Below are 16,681 nucleotides of genomic sequence, written 5' to 3' on the forward strand. Positions count from 1 at the left end.
CTGTGTGCCTGTGTGTCTGTGTGCTAGGCTACATGTGTGTACACAGATGGCTCTGTGCACACAGCTGGATCCAGCTTGAGTATGTGCACATGTGGGCTTGTAGAAACAGACAACTCAGTACAGGTCTCACAGGGTACAGGTGAGAACCAGCTGACTGGACCCCCAGCTGCAAAAACCTCTGGTGGGCCCACGGAGTGTGTGTGGGGGGTCTCACATGCAAGTGTAGGCTTAATAAGAGCCCAGACACTGGTCTCAAGGATCCCCGAGTGCCACATGGGTCTAGCACCTGAGGGTGGTACCTATGAGTGCCTGGCCATGAAGTGGGCCTGAGGTCAGGGCTCGGGAATGTCTGGGATAGCTTAGAGGAGCCCAGTGCGGGTGGCCCAGACCTCTGGCCTTCCCACCAGGCCAGAAGCCTGCCAGCCAGCCCTCACCTCCTGATCCCGGCCCCAGAGCAATGAGTGGTGGGCAGAAGACCCTCAGGGGACTTCTAGGCTGTGTTTGTGGATGGACCCAGGCCTGTAGAGCTGGGTTTGGCATGAGGGGCTGTGGCCCGTGTGCCCTATGCCCTGGAGAACCACTGCTCTCACCTGAACTCAGTGAGCTCCCGAGCTCCCGTGTTGGGTAACAGGGTTGGGGATTGGGGGTGGGACTCCACAAGGGGGACAGAGAAGGCTCAGACTGGGGTGGGGGGCCCCAAGAATAGGTAGTCATGAAGGGAGGAGATGGAAGTCCATGGGGCATAGAGGGAGGTGGGGCTCTACACGTGGCTGAAGCCCCACCTATTGGCTGAAGCTGGGAACAGGGGTTTAGGCAGTGGGCGGCAGCCTCAGGTGTTGTCAGCCCTGCTGTCAGCATGTCGGTGGTTGGCCTGTGTGTCCCTGGATTGGATGGTGTGGGTGGGGAGCTGAACTGAGGCCAATGCAGGCACTAGGCTAAGGTGGTGACCCACTACGCCCTGCATGGCCCAGGCCCTGCAGGGGGCCATTGCCAGGACACTTTGGGGCAACCACACCAGTGAGAAAAGGGGTCTAGAGGATGGGTGTCTGTGTCCCGGGTTTGAGTGCAAAGTTCCGGGTCACCCATTTAATCTGTGGAGCTTCCTGGAGTCTGAGCATGTGTGTGAGTCTTGTCCTTGTGTCCCTGCATGTCAGTGTCTCTGTATCCCAGTGTCCTGTGTCCCAGTGTCGCAGTGTACCTGAGAGTTAGTGTACCTCTGCATCTCTGCGTCCCTATATGTCAGTGTCTCTCTATCTGTGCATCCCATGGTCCCTGTGTCCCTGCATCCAAGTGACTTGCATCACTGTGTATCAGCATCCCTGTATCGCCGTGAGTCACTGTGCTTGTGTGTCATTGTCCCTTGGTCCTTGAGCCCCTCTGTGTCAGTGTCCCCGTGTCCTCGCATACCTGTCTGTCAGTGTCCCTGCGAGTGTCTCTGTGTCCGTGTGTCAGTGTCCCTGTGAGTGTCATTGCATCCTCGTGTCCCTGTGTGTCAGTGTCCTTGCAAGTCAGTGTCCCTATGAGTCAGTGCCCCTGTGTCCCTGTGTGTCAGTGCCCCGGTGTCCCTGTGTCAATGTCCCCATATCCTTGTGTGTCAGTGAACCTATGTCCCTGTGTGTCAGTGTCCCTGTGTGCCAATGTCCCCACAAGTCAGTGTGTCATGTCTCCATGTCCCTGTGTGTCAGTATCTCTGTGTCCCTCATCCCTTTGTGTCAGCGTCCTTGAAAGTCAGTGTCTGTGCATCCCTGTGTATCGGTGTCCCTGCGAGTGTCACTGTGTCCCTGCGACACTGTGTGTCAGTATCCTCAGGGGTCAGTGTCCCTGTGTGTGTGTGTGTGTGTGTCAGTGTCTGTGTGTGTGTGTCAGTGTGTCTGTGTCTGTGTGTGTCAGTGTCCCTGTGTGTGCGTCAGTGTCCCTGTGTCTGTGTGTGTCAGTGTCTCTGCTCCTGAGTGTAATCATGCTCTCATGTCACTGTGCCCCTGTCTGTACTCCTGGTTGTGTCTGTGTGTCTAAGTGAGGGTCAAAACCTGTGCAGTTAACCACTGTGTGCTTACCCTGTGTTTGCAGGGGCACCAGTGCCAAGTGCCAGTGCCCAGTCCAATGTGTGCAGAGCTTGGGAAAGTGGAAGCTGGAGGTGGGGCCTGAGCTGGGGGTGGTGCCTGGGACCCCACCTTCAAGCCCACTCTGCGGAGGGGCAGGCTGAGGCCGGGATGATGGGGGGGGTGTCTGCGTCACCACCTCCGGAGGCCTTTTCCTGTGGGGGGAGGGCCCGCCAATGAGGGCCGGGCTTGTCACGTGGGCCTGACAGCTGGGGAAAGGGTGGCTGGTAACAATGTGGTCCTAAGGTGGTCAGCTCCAGGAGCTGCTGCGCTGAGACCCACTGGCCTGCCCACCCCCAGCCCACCCGCCTGGGCTTCTGGGCCGGCCCCACCATGTTCTCCAGGAAGAAGCGCGAACTCATGAAAACCCCTTCCATCTCGAAAAAGAACCGGGCGGGAAGCCCCAGCCCGCAGCCCTCTGGGGTGAGTGAGCCTCTTTGGAGCGGGCGGGGACGCACCCTCTGCTTGGGCAGCAGGGCAAAGGCCTGGCAGCAACATGCTGGTCCAGTGGTGGGGGGCTCAAGCCCCCTACAGTCCCCACCAGGCAGGGCTGCAAGGGCCAGGCAGGACCGGTGGGGACTCTGGTGTTCAGCTCATGGTAGGAGCCCTTTGGGATGGCCAGTGCCACCCTTGTCCTGTCCAGGGCCCACTGTAAGGCCCAGGAACTGGGTGTACAGTGCCAGGGTGGGGGGGTATTGAGTCAGGGGCTCTGTAGGATGGGGTCTCAGGCAGTTTGGGGGCTCTGGCACCATTAGACGTGAGAGATATGGCACAGCCATTGGGGCAGATGGTTTAGAGAGCAGCAGAACCTCTAACAGGATCCATGGGTGTAGGGCCTCCAGGGCCCAGGGGGTCTGCACAGTTTGGGGGTGTCCATGGGACTGAGGAGTCTCCGGGACTCTTAGGGTATAGGAATCAACAGAGGTAGCTTTACTAGGGAGTAGGTGTGTCTGCAGCAGCCTGAGGGGGGCTACAGAGCTGAGACCCTCCTCTGGCCCTCCCTCCCCCCACCAGGAAGTGGGGTGCCCGCGCCCCCGCAGGCCCCGCCCCTGGCTGTGGTTTGGGCAGAGACCGTTGTTTGTGAAAGTTCTGGGGAAGAGGATGTTGGGTAACAGGTGTGGGGGGGGCACGGCCCCAAATCTCAGCCCTCTGACCTCTGGCTTTTGACCCCTATGGGGTGAGGCTGAAGACCCTCCAGAGCTTCACTTCACTTCTGGGGAAACTGAGGTAGTGTCTGGGCCAGAGCACCTGCTATACCTCCCCCCCCACCAGGAGCTGCCCAGGAAAGATGGGTCTGATGCCGTGTACCTCGGACCCAGCCTGGAGCCACTGAGCGTGGCCTGCAATGCCAAGGCCACAGGCACACTCAAGAGGCCCACCAGCCTGAGCCGCCATGCCAGCGCTGCTGGCTTCCCGCTGTCAGGCACCAGTTCCTGGACACTAGGCCGGGGCCACCGCAGCCCACTGACAGCAGCCAGCCCCGCTGAGCCGCCCATCGAGGGGCCCTGTGCGGACGCTGTGGAGGACATCTCCCACCTCCTGGCGGACGTGGCCCGCTTTGCTGAGGGCCTGGAGAAGCTGAAGGAATGTGTTTTGCATGATGGTGAGAGCCGGCAGGGACACGGAGGCCTGGGTGGAAGGCAGAGCCAAATGCACATGTCCCAAACCCTGGGGGGTCAAGGCTGGGGGGTCAAGGCAGGGTGGAGGGACGGACTTGGGGAGGCTCAGAAGGGGGTTGCAGGGAGGGCTTCATGGAAGAAGCCACCGTCACTCAGGCTCTGAGGGATGTATGGCAGTGCGGTGGCAACTAGGAGAGAAAGGCATTGAGGCAGAGGAAATGTCATGTACGCAGGCTCAGATGCATGAGATGAAGTTGCATTGGGGGGAACAAGATTTGGTGTCAGTGGTGTATGAACTGTCTGAGGTTGACGGCATGGAGGACGTCAGGCAGAAGGACCCTGGGTAACGTTACCCTGAGGGAAGTGGGGAGTCACAGGAGATGTTAGAGCAGAAGTAGGACAAAGTCAGATCTGTGTGTTGGGCCAAGGTGGACTGGAGGCAAGCTGAGGTCTGGATGGGGAGAGTCAGAAGGGACAAGGGACAGGACGGCTTGTGAGCTACAGCCGTGAGCAGCCTGTGGGATGGCAGTTCCGTTTTCTCCTCCACTTGACTGACAGCCTGGCTTCCTGCTGAGTTATTTTCATCTGTTTCCTGTTTGTCCCTGGCAACCCTGGTGGGCAGGCACAGCATCTCGTGCACTGCCCACTCTCCTAGAAATCGCAGTACCAGGGGATACTGGCCAAATACTCTAACCCACTCCCCCCAGGTGCCAGTTTTACAGACGGGGAAACTGAGGCCTGCAGTGGGGCCCTGACCAGCTAGGGAGGGGCCAGAGCCAGATCCAACCTCAGTCTGCAGCCTCTGTTCCTTCAGGGCACTAACTAGGGGCTCTGTGCAGAGACCAGCCCTGCTGGGTGGGGGTGGGAGCCTCCAGGGTTATCTGGTCCCAGAGCTGAGGCCAAAGCTGTTTCCTGGGGAAACTCTAATCTCGGTTCCTTTCCTGGTACTTCCTTGGAGGCCAGGCCTGGGTGGGGCTGAGTCCTAAGGGGTGTCTGGGGAGGGTGTCTGGATGGGGAGGGGATGCCCTTCTCTGCACCTGGGGCATCCTAGGCTGGGGGAAGGGCCTGAGCAGAGAGGATGTTTGTTCCAGGCCTGGTGCTGCCCCTGCTTGCCCAGCTGTGAGACCCTGGGCCAGCTGCCGCCCTCTCCAAGCTTCAGGTGCCTTATCTGTGAAACAGGCAACGATCCTCCCCAGGTTAATGACTGGAGCCAGGTGTTTTCCAAATATTGTGACTGTAGTGGGGACAGTGAGATGCACACCGTGCCTTGAAGAGGGGATGGGCGCACGCGGGTAGGGCAGGGTCTCCCGGTACCTCTTGCATGCTGTGCTTTGGCGCTGGGCCTCAGTTTCCCAGCCTGCCCTCGGCACGCCCCACCCTGAATCCCGCCGCCTGGGGTTCCAGACTCCTGCACCCTGCCTGAGTCAGGGGGAGCAAAGGACCCTGGCCTGGGCAAGCAGGATTCCGGGGCGGAGCAGGGCTTCTCTTGTTGGGGGCCAGACCTCTGGACAAGCCAGAGCTGGTTTGGTCCCAAGACCCCTGACTATCCCTCATAGTCCCTGCACCCCAACAGCAGCGCCATGTGCATCTGCGAGACTGTGCACCGGGCACTGAACCAGGGCCTAGTGTACTGTTGCTCTGGGCCCCAACGTGAGGGGACAGGGCTGGGTGCGGGGGTTCCCCAGCCTGGCCAGGAGCACCTGGTCCTTGGGGCATTTGTGGCAGCCACTCAGGACGCAGCAGCAGCTACACGCTTGGTTTGGCTTGGCTGTGCTGAGTTAGCATGTCTGGGCTTTGCCAGAGTCCTACCAGCTAGCTGTCAGCTTCCCGGGTGGTGCTATAGGGACCCAGGTGGCTGAGGCCAGCCAATGTGAGTGGCGGGGTCCATGAAAGGAATGTCCTGGGAAGGTGCATAACATAGCTTTTCCAGAGCTGGCTTCCCTGGATTCCTGCAGCCCCTTCCATTTTTTTGAGTTGGCCACAGATTCAGGTTCCAAGGCTGGGGCGGCCCAGGTGGAATCTCGGGCCATCCAAAGGGGGTCCTTAGCATTGAAAAGAGACAGAGCACCTATTTTCAGGTTCCACTTATGTTTTTGAGCAGCACCTACCAGGCACAGAGTCAGAGGGCCCACAAGTGTCAAAGCTGTCTTCCAGCTGGCCGCCAAGCCCTCCTGGGTCTCAGTGCCACCCACCCCTTCCATGTACTGCACAGTTTTGTTCCCACTAGATGGTGTGTGTTTTGCCCATGCTGATCTGCCGGCTCACGTTGCTTTTAAGAACATTTGAGGAGGGCATATTGAAGCCACAGTTCTAAGATGCAGAGTTGACCTCAACCCTCCTTTGCTCTACCATCTTCTGTGGTTCCCCATTGACCACAGATAAAGCCAGACAGGGTCTTTCTACCTGGCGGCCTCACGTTTTCACAGTGTAGATGGAAAAGCTTCATGATCCTTGAGAAATGACTTCCCCTCTCTTGGCCTCAGCTGCCTCATCAGTGCCTGCCTCACGGGGTGTCTTTCGGGAGAGAGTGAAATAACAGGGCGCCTGCCTCCAGGTGCCCAGTTAGGCAGGGAAAGCTGGACGGAGCCTTGAGCAGCCCTGAGGGGTTGGGGAAGGAAAGGGGCCAGGTGGGCGGCATGGAGGAGGAGGCTCCAGGACTGAACTTGAAGGACAAGCAAGTTTCCTTTCTGAAGGTACAAGGAAAGTGTTCTGAGCAAAAGGAACCGCCTAGACCAAGGTCTGACTTTTGTTGCCCTGGTCATCAGCCCAGAGAGGGACAGTGCCCCACCTGAGGTCCCACAGTGAGCCTCAGGCAGCTGTCCTCTCCTGCCTGTGCCTCAATTTCCCCACCTGGGGACAAGATCTTTGAGGAACTAGTAGGTAGGCTTTCCCTGGGGCCGGGCTCCTCCCTCCCTGCTCATGCCCACTCTGCCCAGCAGAACTCCTCGAGGCCCGCCGGCCCCTGGCCCATGAGTGCCTGGGCGAGGCCCTACGAGTGATGCGCCAGGTCATCTGCAAGTACCCACTGCTGAACACTGTGGAGACGCTCACTGCTGCAGGCACCCTCATTGCCAAGGTCAAAGGTCAGCCGACCAGGACAGGGCAGTAAGGGCTTTCTGCCCAGGAGGGCTTCCTAGAGGAGGGGATGTTTGAAGTGGGTTTTGAAAGCCACTCTTGCTCTAGTGCTCCCCCTGGGCTAAGGGCCCCCTTCGGTTGGTTGCAGGGTGGGCACCTCCCAGAGTGGGTAACCACCTTTCTCCTTGTCTCGGTCCCCAGCCTTCCATTATGAATGCAACAATGAGGCAGACAAGCGGGAATTTGAGAAGGCCTTGGAGACCATCGCTGTCTCCTTCAGCAGCACGTGAGCGTGGGGGTCTTTGGGGCAGGGGCTCGGGGGTGTGGGCCTGTGTGCTCCTGGGCCTGACCCCTGCTACCTTGCAGTGTGTCTGAGTTCCTCATGGGTGAAGTGGACAGCAGCACGCTCCTGTCAGTGCCTCCCGGGGACCCGAGCCAGGTGAGCAGAGGTGGCCTCTTGGGGTGGTGGCAGTCTCCTGCAGGGTGGGCAACAGACAGTGACCAGCACGGGGCTGGATTCACCTGGGTCTCCCCTTGCACAGTCCATGGAGAACCTATACGGACAGGGCACAGAGGGCACGCCTTCCAGCACTGAGGATTGTGATGCAGGTGAGTCCCTGAGCTGCACACAGGCAGGCCAGCGCGTGCTTGGCCGGTGGACTGAGGGCCAGAGGACTGGGGCTGAGGGTGGGGAGGGGCTGAGCCCTGGCTGAGTGGCCACCCCGCAGGCTGCCTGCTGCCCGAGGATGTGGACAAGCTGCTGCAGCGCTGTGAGGGAGGGGTGGACACGGCCCTGAACTACGCCAAGAACATGGCCAAGTACATGAAGGACCTCATAGGCTACCTGGAGAAACGGACTGCACTAGGTGAGAACTGGCCCAGGGTGTGGTCAGGCCAGACATCCTGCCCTGCCCCTCCTCCCCTGCCTTCTCTCCTCAGCCCTGCTCCTGCCCCTCCCATGTCCTCACTCCCCTCCCCTATCCGCCCAGCAGAAATGGACTTCGCCAAAGGCCTGCAGAAGATTGTCCACAACTGCAGACAAAGCGTCATGCAGGAGGTGGGGTCAGGGGACACATGGCAGGGGTCCCTCCGAGGAGGAATGAAGGGAAGGGGCTCCCTATCTTTGCTCTGCGGCTAAGGGAACCAGGGAGGGCTTCCAGGAGGGCCAAGTGCTGGCCCCTGACCACGAGCCCCACCCCCACAGCCCCACATGCCCCTCCTGTCCATCTACTCGCTGGCCCTGGAGCAAGACTTGGAGTTTGGCTATGGCATGGTGCAGGCGGTGGGCACACTGCAGACCCAGACCTTCATGCAGGTGGGCTGTGCCCGGGAAGCCAGGCTGGTGGGTGGTGCTGGGGTCCCCCATTCACAGCCTGCCTTGTTCCAGCCCCTGAACCTGCGGCGGCTTGAGCACGAGAAACGTAGGAAGGAGATCAAGGAGTTGTGGCACCGCGCCCAGAGGAAGCTGGTACCTGTGGGGACAGACAGGCAGGGGGTGGGCAGGCTGGCCTCTGAGCAATTGCAGTCCCAGGCGCAGACTGCAGTGGTTTCCTGTTCCATGGGCACAGGGTGCTGTGGCCTGTGCCTTTGTGGGGCTGGCCATGCAATCACAGGTTGGAGTGGGTCCTGCCTTAAAGATGCTCCAGCCCCATCAGCCCTAGTGCTCATGGGAGGCCCCAGGCCCCCAGCACCCGCTGTTGTGGGTTCACACTTAGGGAGAAAGGGTGCCACTGTGGCCGGGAGGAGCAAGTCTGGGTTGGAGGGAGACTGAAGCTCAGGTCTGGTGGATGCTCTAGGACCCTCCATGTTATTCTCTTGTTTTTCTTCTGGGCCATTCCCCTACCCCCACCCCCACCCCCCAACCCCACCCAGCCCTGACATGTACCATCAAATCCACGTCTCCCCACCTCTTGTACACTCGATGACAGCTTGCCAAGCACCCTGTGCTGCTCCTTATACGCTCACCACACAGAGGTTTGATCCATCTCAGTCCACATGAAGCATCCTCTCCCTTTTCTCAGCCCTTTACAGGGGCCGAGCTGGAGGCCATGTGGCTTATTTCACTAAACCCTGGCTCATGGACATTTTAGTTTTTGCTGAGCTGCTGCTGTTTCAAACTCCACTGCTATGACAAGCTTGTGCCCATCTCTCAGCTGTGTGACCAAACATTTATTCCAGATCTGTGCCCAACAGGGGAGGGCTGGGGCGGGGTGTGAGTGTACGAACTATCTGCCTGAGCCAGAGCCACGTTTTCACCGTCTATGAACTCTTGCCCATACCCTTTGCTCCCTGTGGATGGGACTGTGGCCTGCTTCTTACATATTAGAGAAGTCAGCCCCTGCTGATGTGTGTTACAGAACCCCCCACCCCAGTTTATTGTTTGGACTTTTGAATTTACCTGTGGCGTATTTTGCCAGGTAGCAACCCATGATTGTCAGCAGGTCTTTTATACTTTCTGGACTTTGTGTCTCGCATGGAAAGTCCTTCTCTACACTGCAGTTATTTTAAAAAACTACCCCCTCCCTGGTTTCTCCTAGTACCTGTATGAGTTCTTTTCTTTATGTTTAAGCCTCTGATAGTGTGGGCTGTGAGGTGTGGCCCCGGAAGGCACATGGGTTTTGACTAAGTGCTCCACTTGCCAATCCAGAGAGTTCTTGGCTTCCTGCCTAGGCGGCTACACTGTTCTTGCCTGCAAGAGGGGAAGTGAAAGAGAGCACACATTGCCCATCACCCACCGCTCTGGCGGGGATAGGCATTGGTGTCAGGGGGTGATATGGTCTGTGCCTTGTTCAGATCTTAGCTGGGCCTCAGCTTCTGGTTTGTCAAATGGGCACAGCAGATGCTGGTTCCTCCTGGGGTCTCGCTGGAGGTGTCACTCTCTATTCTTCCACTGTTAGTGCTTAGGCAGGGGCCTGTTTGCCTGACGACTGGGCCATGAGATTTCAGCACGAGATGTGGGTGGGAGGTCCCTATCTTGATGTCTGGCTGTCAGGGTGGGAAGGAAGGGGAAAGCGGGGACACTGAGTCCAGTTAGAGGACAGCTTGGAACCAGTCTCCCCACTCCCACGCCCGCAGCAAGAGGCAGAGTCCAACCTTCGCAAGGCCAAGCAGGGCTACGGGCAGCGCTGTGAGGACCACGACAAGGCTCTCCTCCTGGTGGCCAAAGCGGAGGAAGAGCAGGCGGGCACTGGGCCTGGGGCGGGTGGCACGGCCTCCAAGGCCCTGGACAAGCGGCGGCGCCTAGAGGAAGAAGCCAAGAACAAGGTGAGGGCACATGGGGAGGGGACAGCAGAGGATGAAGCCCCATGGTGGCAGTCACCTCTGGACCTTTGCCCAGGCTGTGTGTCCTGCCAGAAAAGCCCCCTCCTTCTGCTGACTGGGTTTCTGCGTGGGGCTTGCACCCCGGGCTGAGGCCTCACTGTGCACCCCTCGGCCCTATCCCAGGCGGAGGAAGCCATGGCCACGTACCGCACATGTGTGGCAGACGCCAAGACACAGAAGCAGGAGCTGGAAGACACCAAAGTGACGGTGCTCCGGCAGATCCAGGAGGTCATCCGGCAGAGTGACCAGACCATCAAGTCGGTGGGTGCCAGGTGCCCCCATGCTCTGGCCGTGGGAAGGTAGGGCTGCTGCCTGCGCAGCCTCCTGACCCCTCCACATGTTCACCCCGCAGGCCACCATCTCCTACTACCAGATGATGCACATGCAGACGGCCCCGCTGCCCGTGCATTTCCAGATGCTGTGTGAGAGCAGCAAGCTGTACGACCCGGGCCAGCAGTATGCCTCCCACGTGCGCCAGCTGCAGCGCGACGAGGAGCCTGACGTGGACTACGACTTTGAGCCCCATGTCTCCACCAACACCTGGTACAGCCATGGGCGTGTACCTGGGGTGCTGGCTTCCCATCTGATATGGGCACGAGCGTGACCCCCTTCACAGCCCCTCCTGGCTGTTGGTCCCACCAGGTCCCTGGTCGTGCGAGCCAGGAAGGGCAGCTTCAACATTGGTGATGCTGTGGGAGCAGAGGCCACCGGCAATCCCCCGGAGGAAGGTGGGCCCAGCGATGGGGCACTTGCCAAGGAGCGCAGAGGTGAGTGCCTGGCAAGGGTGGGGGCAGAGGGGTGGACAAGGCCTCCGGGCAGCTCTTCTCTGCCCTTCACTGGAGACACCCCCTTCTGCAGGTGGGCGTGGACACCAGGTGCACAAGTCATGGCCCATCTCCATGTCAGACTCCGAGGGCAGCTTGGACCCCAGCCCTGGCTCAGGTGAAGGGCCCACACAGTTGGCTGGGGGCGGAGCTTGCCATGCGGCCCGCCGGGTGATGGAGAGTATGTGCCAGCCCAGGGCCCGTGGAGCATCTGGCCGATCGGAGGCCTGCTCTCTTCTGGCTCAGGGTGTCTGATACCCCTATTTCCTGCTCAGGGGACTTTAAGAAGTTGGAACGGATGTCGTCCAGTGGCACCATGTCATCTAGTGAGGAGCTGGTGGACCAGGAGGGCAGTGCAGGGCCTTCAGCATTTGAGCAGGGTGAGGGGGCCCCTGGTCCCCGCAGTGGGGTGAGAAGGAGTTTGGACTCGGCCTGTGGACCTGGTCCTGACCTGCCTCCGTGACACTGACTGTCTGTCCTGTCCCCCAGCTGATCTCAATGGCATGGCCCCTGAGCTCCCAGTGGCTGTGCCCAGTGGGCCCTTCCGCCACATGGGGTTGTCCAAGGCAGCACGTACGCACCGGCTCCGGAAGCTGCGCTCGCCAGCCAAGTGCCGGGAGTGCAACACCTATGTATACTTCCAGGGTGCAGAGTGTGAGGAGGTGAGTGGGGGCCCCAGGGACAGCTGGGCACCAGGGGAGCCAGGCCCCTGAGTATTTGCTCAGGAAGGTCCCATGCAGACACGGGGGACTCTGAGAGGGACAGTTGGGACTGTGCTTTCAGAAGCGCCGTGTAGGGGGTTCCTGAGGGCTTCAGGGAGCGAGGGGTCCCCAGAGCTGTCCTCTCACTTTGCACGGCCCCCAGTGCTGCCTGGCCTGCCATAAGAAGTGTCTGGAGACCCTGGCCATTCAGTGCGGCCACAAGAAACTTCAGGGCCGCTTGCAGCTCTTTGGCCAGGACTTTGGCCAGGCGGCCCGCAGCACGCATGACGGAGTGCCATTCATCATCAAGAAATGCGTCAGCGAAATAGAGCGGCGGGCGCTGCGCACCAAGGTGATCACTGCCAGAAGGCGGCGGGGGTCGGCCCTGGGGACGCAGGGAGGTAAGCATGGGAGGAGGCTCACCGTGAGCCCCCACAGGGCATCTACCGCGTGAATGGGGTGAAGACGCGTGTGGAGAAGCTGTGCCAGGCCTTCGAGAACGGCAAGGAGCTGGTGGAGCTATCGCAGGCGTCACCTCACGACATCAGCAATGTCCTCAAACTCTACCTGCGTCAGGTGAGCCCGATGGGGCTGGAGCGGAGCAGATGCTGGGTCAGACCAGTCCTGTGCTTGGCAGAGGTGTGGCCAGTGCGGGTTCGGCGGGACCAGTGCCTTGCAGAGGCGGAGCTGATGCTGGGGGCGTGGCCAGGGCCGCGGCTGGTATGATCGGGGGCTGGGGGCGGGACAAGTGCCCGGCAGAGGCGGGGCTGCTAGGCCGGGGGCAGGGCCAGGGCAGGATCGAACTGGGCTGGGAAAGGTCCGCTGACCCCCGACCTGTCGCCTCGTAGCTTCCCGAGCCGCTCATCTCCTTCCGCCTCTACCACGAGCTCGTGGGGCTGGCCAAGGACAGTCTGAAGGCCGAGGCCGAGGCCAAGGCGGCGGCCCGGGGCCGTCCAGACGTGACCGAGAGCGAGGCTGCGGCCCTGGCTACGGTGGGCCGGCTGCGGGAACTCATGCGTGACCTGCCGCCCGAGAACCGGGCCTCACTGCAGTACCTGCTGCGGCACCTGCGCAGGTGAGGGCGGGCCGGGCAGGGGACCAGGGGGTCGGGGTCAGGGACCGTTCTCACCGGCTCCTACCCCCTGCCCCCTGCCCCTTAGGATCGTAGAGGTGGAGCAGGACAATAAGATGACACCCGGGAACCTGGGCATCGTATTCGGGCCCACGCTGCTGCGGCCTCGGCCTACCGAGGCCACCGTGTCCCTCTCGTCCCTCGTTGACTACCCCCACCAGGCCCGCATCGTGGAGACCCTTATCACCCAGTACAGCCTGGTCTTTGAGGAGGAGCCCGAGGAAGTGGCAGGCGGCCCGGTGAGGTTGCAGGTGGACCCTAGGGCTGTCACCTTGGGGGAGGGCAAAGGGCCATGGTTACTTTATTGAGGCTGGAGTCTCCCTGCTGTGAGGTACAGAGGAAGGGCTGGGAGGTGTCTGGCTTCCCCCCATTGTCAGAGGCGGCCTCTGAGCAGTCCTTTAAGCAAAGAACTGATGAAGTGTGGGCTCAGATCTGGGGGAGACGCCTCGAGGCCCCCACAGCTCACCCAGCCCTGGCTCCTGTCCTTTGGCTGGGTCCAACCTGCCACTTCACCCCGCTGCTGGGTTTTAATTTCAAGCCCAGTGTTTCAGTTTCTGCAGGGATTGTCTGTTTCTTGTCCCAGCAGCTGCTCCGGGTTTAGGTTCTTTCCCCTGGTGCCTGGGGCCCTTCGTGATGCGGAAGCAGGGTCCTCAGGTCCTCAGCTGCAGTGGGTGGTGACAACTGTTGGGGTCTTTTGTAATGTGGCTAATTCACGAGACAAAAAACACAGCTTGGATGGGCTGGATGCCAGGTTCCTCCCTGAACTCCCTGCCACCCCTGTAGGACCAGATGACCACCCAGCGAGCCGAGGTGCTGCTCCAGGTGCCCTACACGGTGACCAGTGAGGGGGCTGCCTTCCCCCTGCAAGAGGAGGCTGGGGATGGGGGCCCAGGTGAGTGGTGCTGCCTTGGGTGCCCAGTGGGGTTCCTGTCTCTGCCTCTCCATCTCCCTCCCTCTCTCTGTCTCTCTCTCCCTTTGCATCTCTCCCTCCCTCTCCCTCTCCATCTCCCTCTTTCCATCTCTCCTTATCTCTTCCTCTGTCTCCCCTTCTCTCTCCGCCTCTCACTCTCTTCCCATGTCTCCTTCTGTCTCTCCAACTCTCCGTCTCTCTCTCCGTCTTCATCTCTTTTTCTCCATCTCTCTCCCCGTCTCCCTCCATCTCTGTTGACCCCTTCTCTCACCATCTCTCCTCATGTCTCCCTCACAGACCCACCAGAATCCCACATCGCCTCCAACGACTCTGACTCAGAGCTGGAGGAGGCCCCAGACGTGTTGTCCCCGGTGTCTGGGGGTGACCTGCATGGCCTCAGCTTCCTGGAGATGCAGGGCAGCGCAGCCAGTGTGGAAGAGGCCCGGGACAGCAGCAGTGAGGAGCCACTGGGGGCCTCCACCGGGGAGGATGGCAACTGGGAGGGGCTGTCCCAGTGCCACAGCGGCCAGTGCACCAGTGTGAAGCTCCATGGGCCGGGCAGCAGCCGGGACAGGGAGCCGGAGTTTGTCTAGCTGGGGCTGAGTACCACCCCGTTGTTGACCCATCCCCATGGCTGTCCCAGGAATGGGGGGCGAGGCTGCGTCTGCCCCTATGTACAACTTGCCCAGCTGAGCTGGGGACTCTGCTCTTGGGAGTCACTGTGGGGCTGTATGGACAGAGGAACCCCCTGTAGGACCCCTGCCTGTGACCTTCCATCACCCGGCCGTGGGAGGCCACACTGACAGCCAGGTGGCCGGCAGGGGCTGGGTGGGGGCACTGGGCTTGGCTACCTGGTGTTTGGATACATGGTGGGGTCTTCCCTTGATACGTGCCTGTATTTTGCTTAAAATAAAGCTGTTAATTTTGAGCCTGTCTTCTCTGGTAGTGACAGTCCGGGAGTGGGGACACGGGGCCCTTCACTTCCTCCCTGGGGAGGGTGTGAGGGAGGAAATGACCCCAAAAGGTGCAGCAGGGTGCATGAGCCCAGGGCCCTTGAGGCGGCCATGCGGACACGCAGGTGTCAGGTGACCACTTCACAGAAGCATCCACTCAGTGTTGCCCCGTGGAACCTTCCAGAGGACACAAGCACGAACCATCTGTTAATTCTTTAAGCCCGCGCGGCTGCTGAGCACTGGAAGTGGCCTAGCATGCCTGAGGACCAAGTTCACGTGTCATTTCGTTTGCTTAGAATGAAGAGCCTTGGGAGGTCAGGGGCCACTGTCAGGGACAGGCGAGGACTCACCCCAGTGACTGTTATTCACCATCAGCTCAGAGACCCCACAGCAAGTTTATCCTAGAGGGTGGTCCAGCAGAGAGGAGCCCCAATTTCTCGGTGAGAAGAATTAGGCAGAAGCCACACCCAGTCATGACAAAGCAGCCAGGAGGACAGGGGCCTCCCCTCCCGCTTCAGAACAGCTCCCCAAAACCATAGCATGTCCCAGCCTCACATAAGAGCCTGTTAGGGTGCTTTGCCACAGCTGGCCTTCCCCTGCAGAAGTTTTCGAAAAAAGAACTAGAAAAAGAGACCATCTGCCAGCTAACTACAGCCCGATGCCGGCCGCATGCTCTTATTGACACGCTGGCCATGCCACTTGTGCCCTGCAGAGCTTGGTCACTGCAATGCCGAAAACATTTACTGTTTGGCCCTTTTCATAAAAAAACTTGTATCCTAATCGATGTGTGTGGTTTTTTTTAAATTAATTAATTAATTTGTGTTTTTCCAGGACCCATCAGCTCCAAGTCAAGCAGTATATTTCAATGTAGTTGTGGAGGGCGCATCTCACAGTGGTCCATGTGGGGATCGAACCAACAACCTTGTTGTTAAGAGCACAGAACTCTAACCAGTTGAGCTAACCAGCCGTCCCCAATCTATGTTTTTGAAAGGTCAGAAGAGTTAACAGAAAAAAACTACCTGATAGTCCAGAGTTCAGCTGGACGGCAGCTTTCCACTGACTTGTCATGAAAAGCACCCCATTCTCAGGTGTGGAAGCATCTCAGGAGCCCGGCGGCCCTGCAAACACCAGCCTCAATCTGTTACAGGCAACTTCACAGTGGGCCCGTCCAGCTTCAGGCTCATAGCATGGCTGGTGGGGCAGCAGGCGGTGACAGTGCCAGACCCCCTCTCCACCTCACCCACCCTCCCAGAGGGGGTGCCTCCTCCGGTCCAGAGGTGGGTGTCAGAGCAATGGCTCACCCTGAGCCAACCTCAGAGGAGCTTAGAACAGTCCGTGCTTGGCACAGGCAGGATCCGGTCCCCAAGAAACAACAGGGAGCCAGGTGCTGCTGGGGTGAGGGCACTGTCAGCCAACTCTCCGACAGCTGACAGCCATGTCCATGCTCTCTGGCTGGAAACCTAACTGAGGGCAGCTGGACCCTTCACACAGGGACACAGCAGGTACCAGCTTAAGAGACATGGCAAACCCAATCACAGCTCTGTATTCAGAGAGACAGGAATAGCCAGGATACTTCGTGTATGGTAAAGTATACATAAACTTGACCATCTTAACCATTTTAAGGGCACAGCTCAGTGGCATTAAGCACATTCACATTGTTTAGCTGTCCCCACCATCCATCTCCAGAACTGTCTCATCTTCCCAAGGAGAGGACGGGAGGCTCAATGGGGGTGGGGGGAGCACTGGCTTTTTCTTTTAGCAGCACCCAGCTCATTCTACCTCAGGACCTTTGCACACCTGCACCCTCTTCCAGGAAGGCGCCCTCCCAGCAGGACTGGTTGCCTCCTCAATCTATTCACATTGTTACTGGTATGCTTGGGTTTTCCTCTGTCATTTCACTAGTCATGTGTCTTTTTGTTCTTTGTGCCCGTTAATCCTTTCTTTTGCATTAAATGAGTATTTTCTAGAGTAGCATTTTAGTCCCTTTAATAATTTTTTTACCTGACATTTTTTGAGTCATTTTCTTAGTGCTCTAAGCGCTTACCAT

General features: G+C 59.3%; 1 protein-coding gene across 7 annotated transcripts; it reads left to right on the forward strand.

The window, feature by feature from the left end:
* Nucleotides 1–2,295: 2,295 nt before the first annotated feature.
* ARHGAP45 (Rho GTPase activating protein 45) lies at nt 2,296–14,609 on the forward strand. Of its 7 annotated transcripts, none has more exons than XM_019744264.3 (23): nt 2,300–2,522; nt 3,372–3,702; nt 6,658–6,801; nt 6,995–7,079; nt 7,160–7,232; nt 7,336–7,402; nt 7,522–7,659; nt 7,786–7,850; nt 7,998–8,108; nt 8,181–8,261; nt 9,869–10,057; nt 10,238–10,375; nt 10,467–10,657; nt 10,757–10,881; nt 10,973–11,056; nt 11,214–11,318; nt 11,428–11,600; nt 11,803–11,991; nt 12,078–12,215; nt 12,488–12,714; nt 12,800–13,022; nt 13,555–13,663; nt 13,979–14,415. In XM_019744264.3, exons 1-23 carry the CDS (start codon nt 2,433–2,435, stop codon nt 14,272–14,274), a joined length of 3,372 nt encoding a protein of 1,123 aa, XP_019599823.2. In that variant the 5' UTR covers nt 2,300–2,432; the 3' UTR covers nt 14,275–14,415. The 7 variants fall into 7 exon arrangements, 6 of the variants coding, with proteins under 6 accessions (XP_019599819.2, XP_019599823.2, XP_019599821.2 ...); XM_019744266.3 differs by having other exon boundaries at nt 2,301–2,522; nt 12,800–13,010; nt 13,979–14,609; XM_019744260.3 differs by having other exon boundaries at nt 2,299–2,522; nt 7,783–7,850; nt 7,998–8,261.
* Nucleotides 14,610–16,681: the final 2,072 nt, after the last annotated feature.

Source organism: Rhinolophus sinicus, chromosome 15, assembly GCF_057876585.1.
Source record: "Rhinolophus sinicus isolate RSI-liver-muscle chromosome 15, RSI-T2T, whole genome shotgun sequence".
Classification (NCBI taxonomy): domain Eukaryota; kingdom Metazoa; phylum Chordata; class Mammalia; order Chiroptera; family Rhinolophidae; genus Rhinolophus; species Rhinolophus sinicus.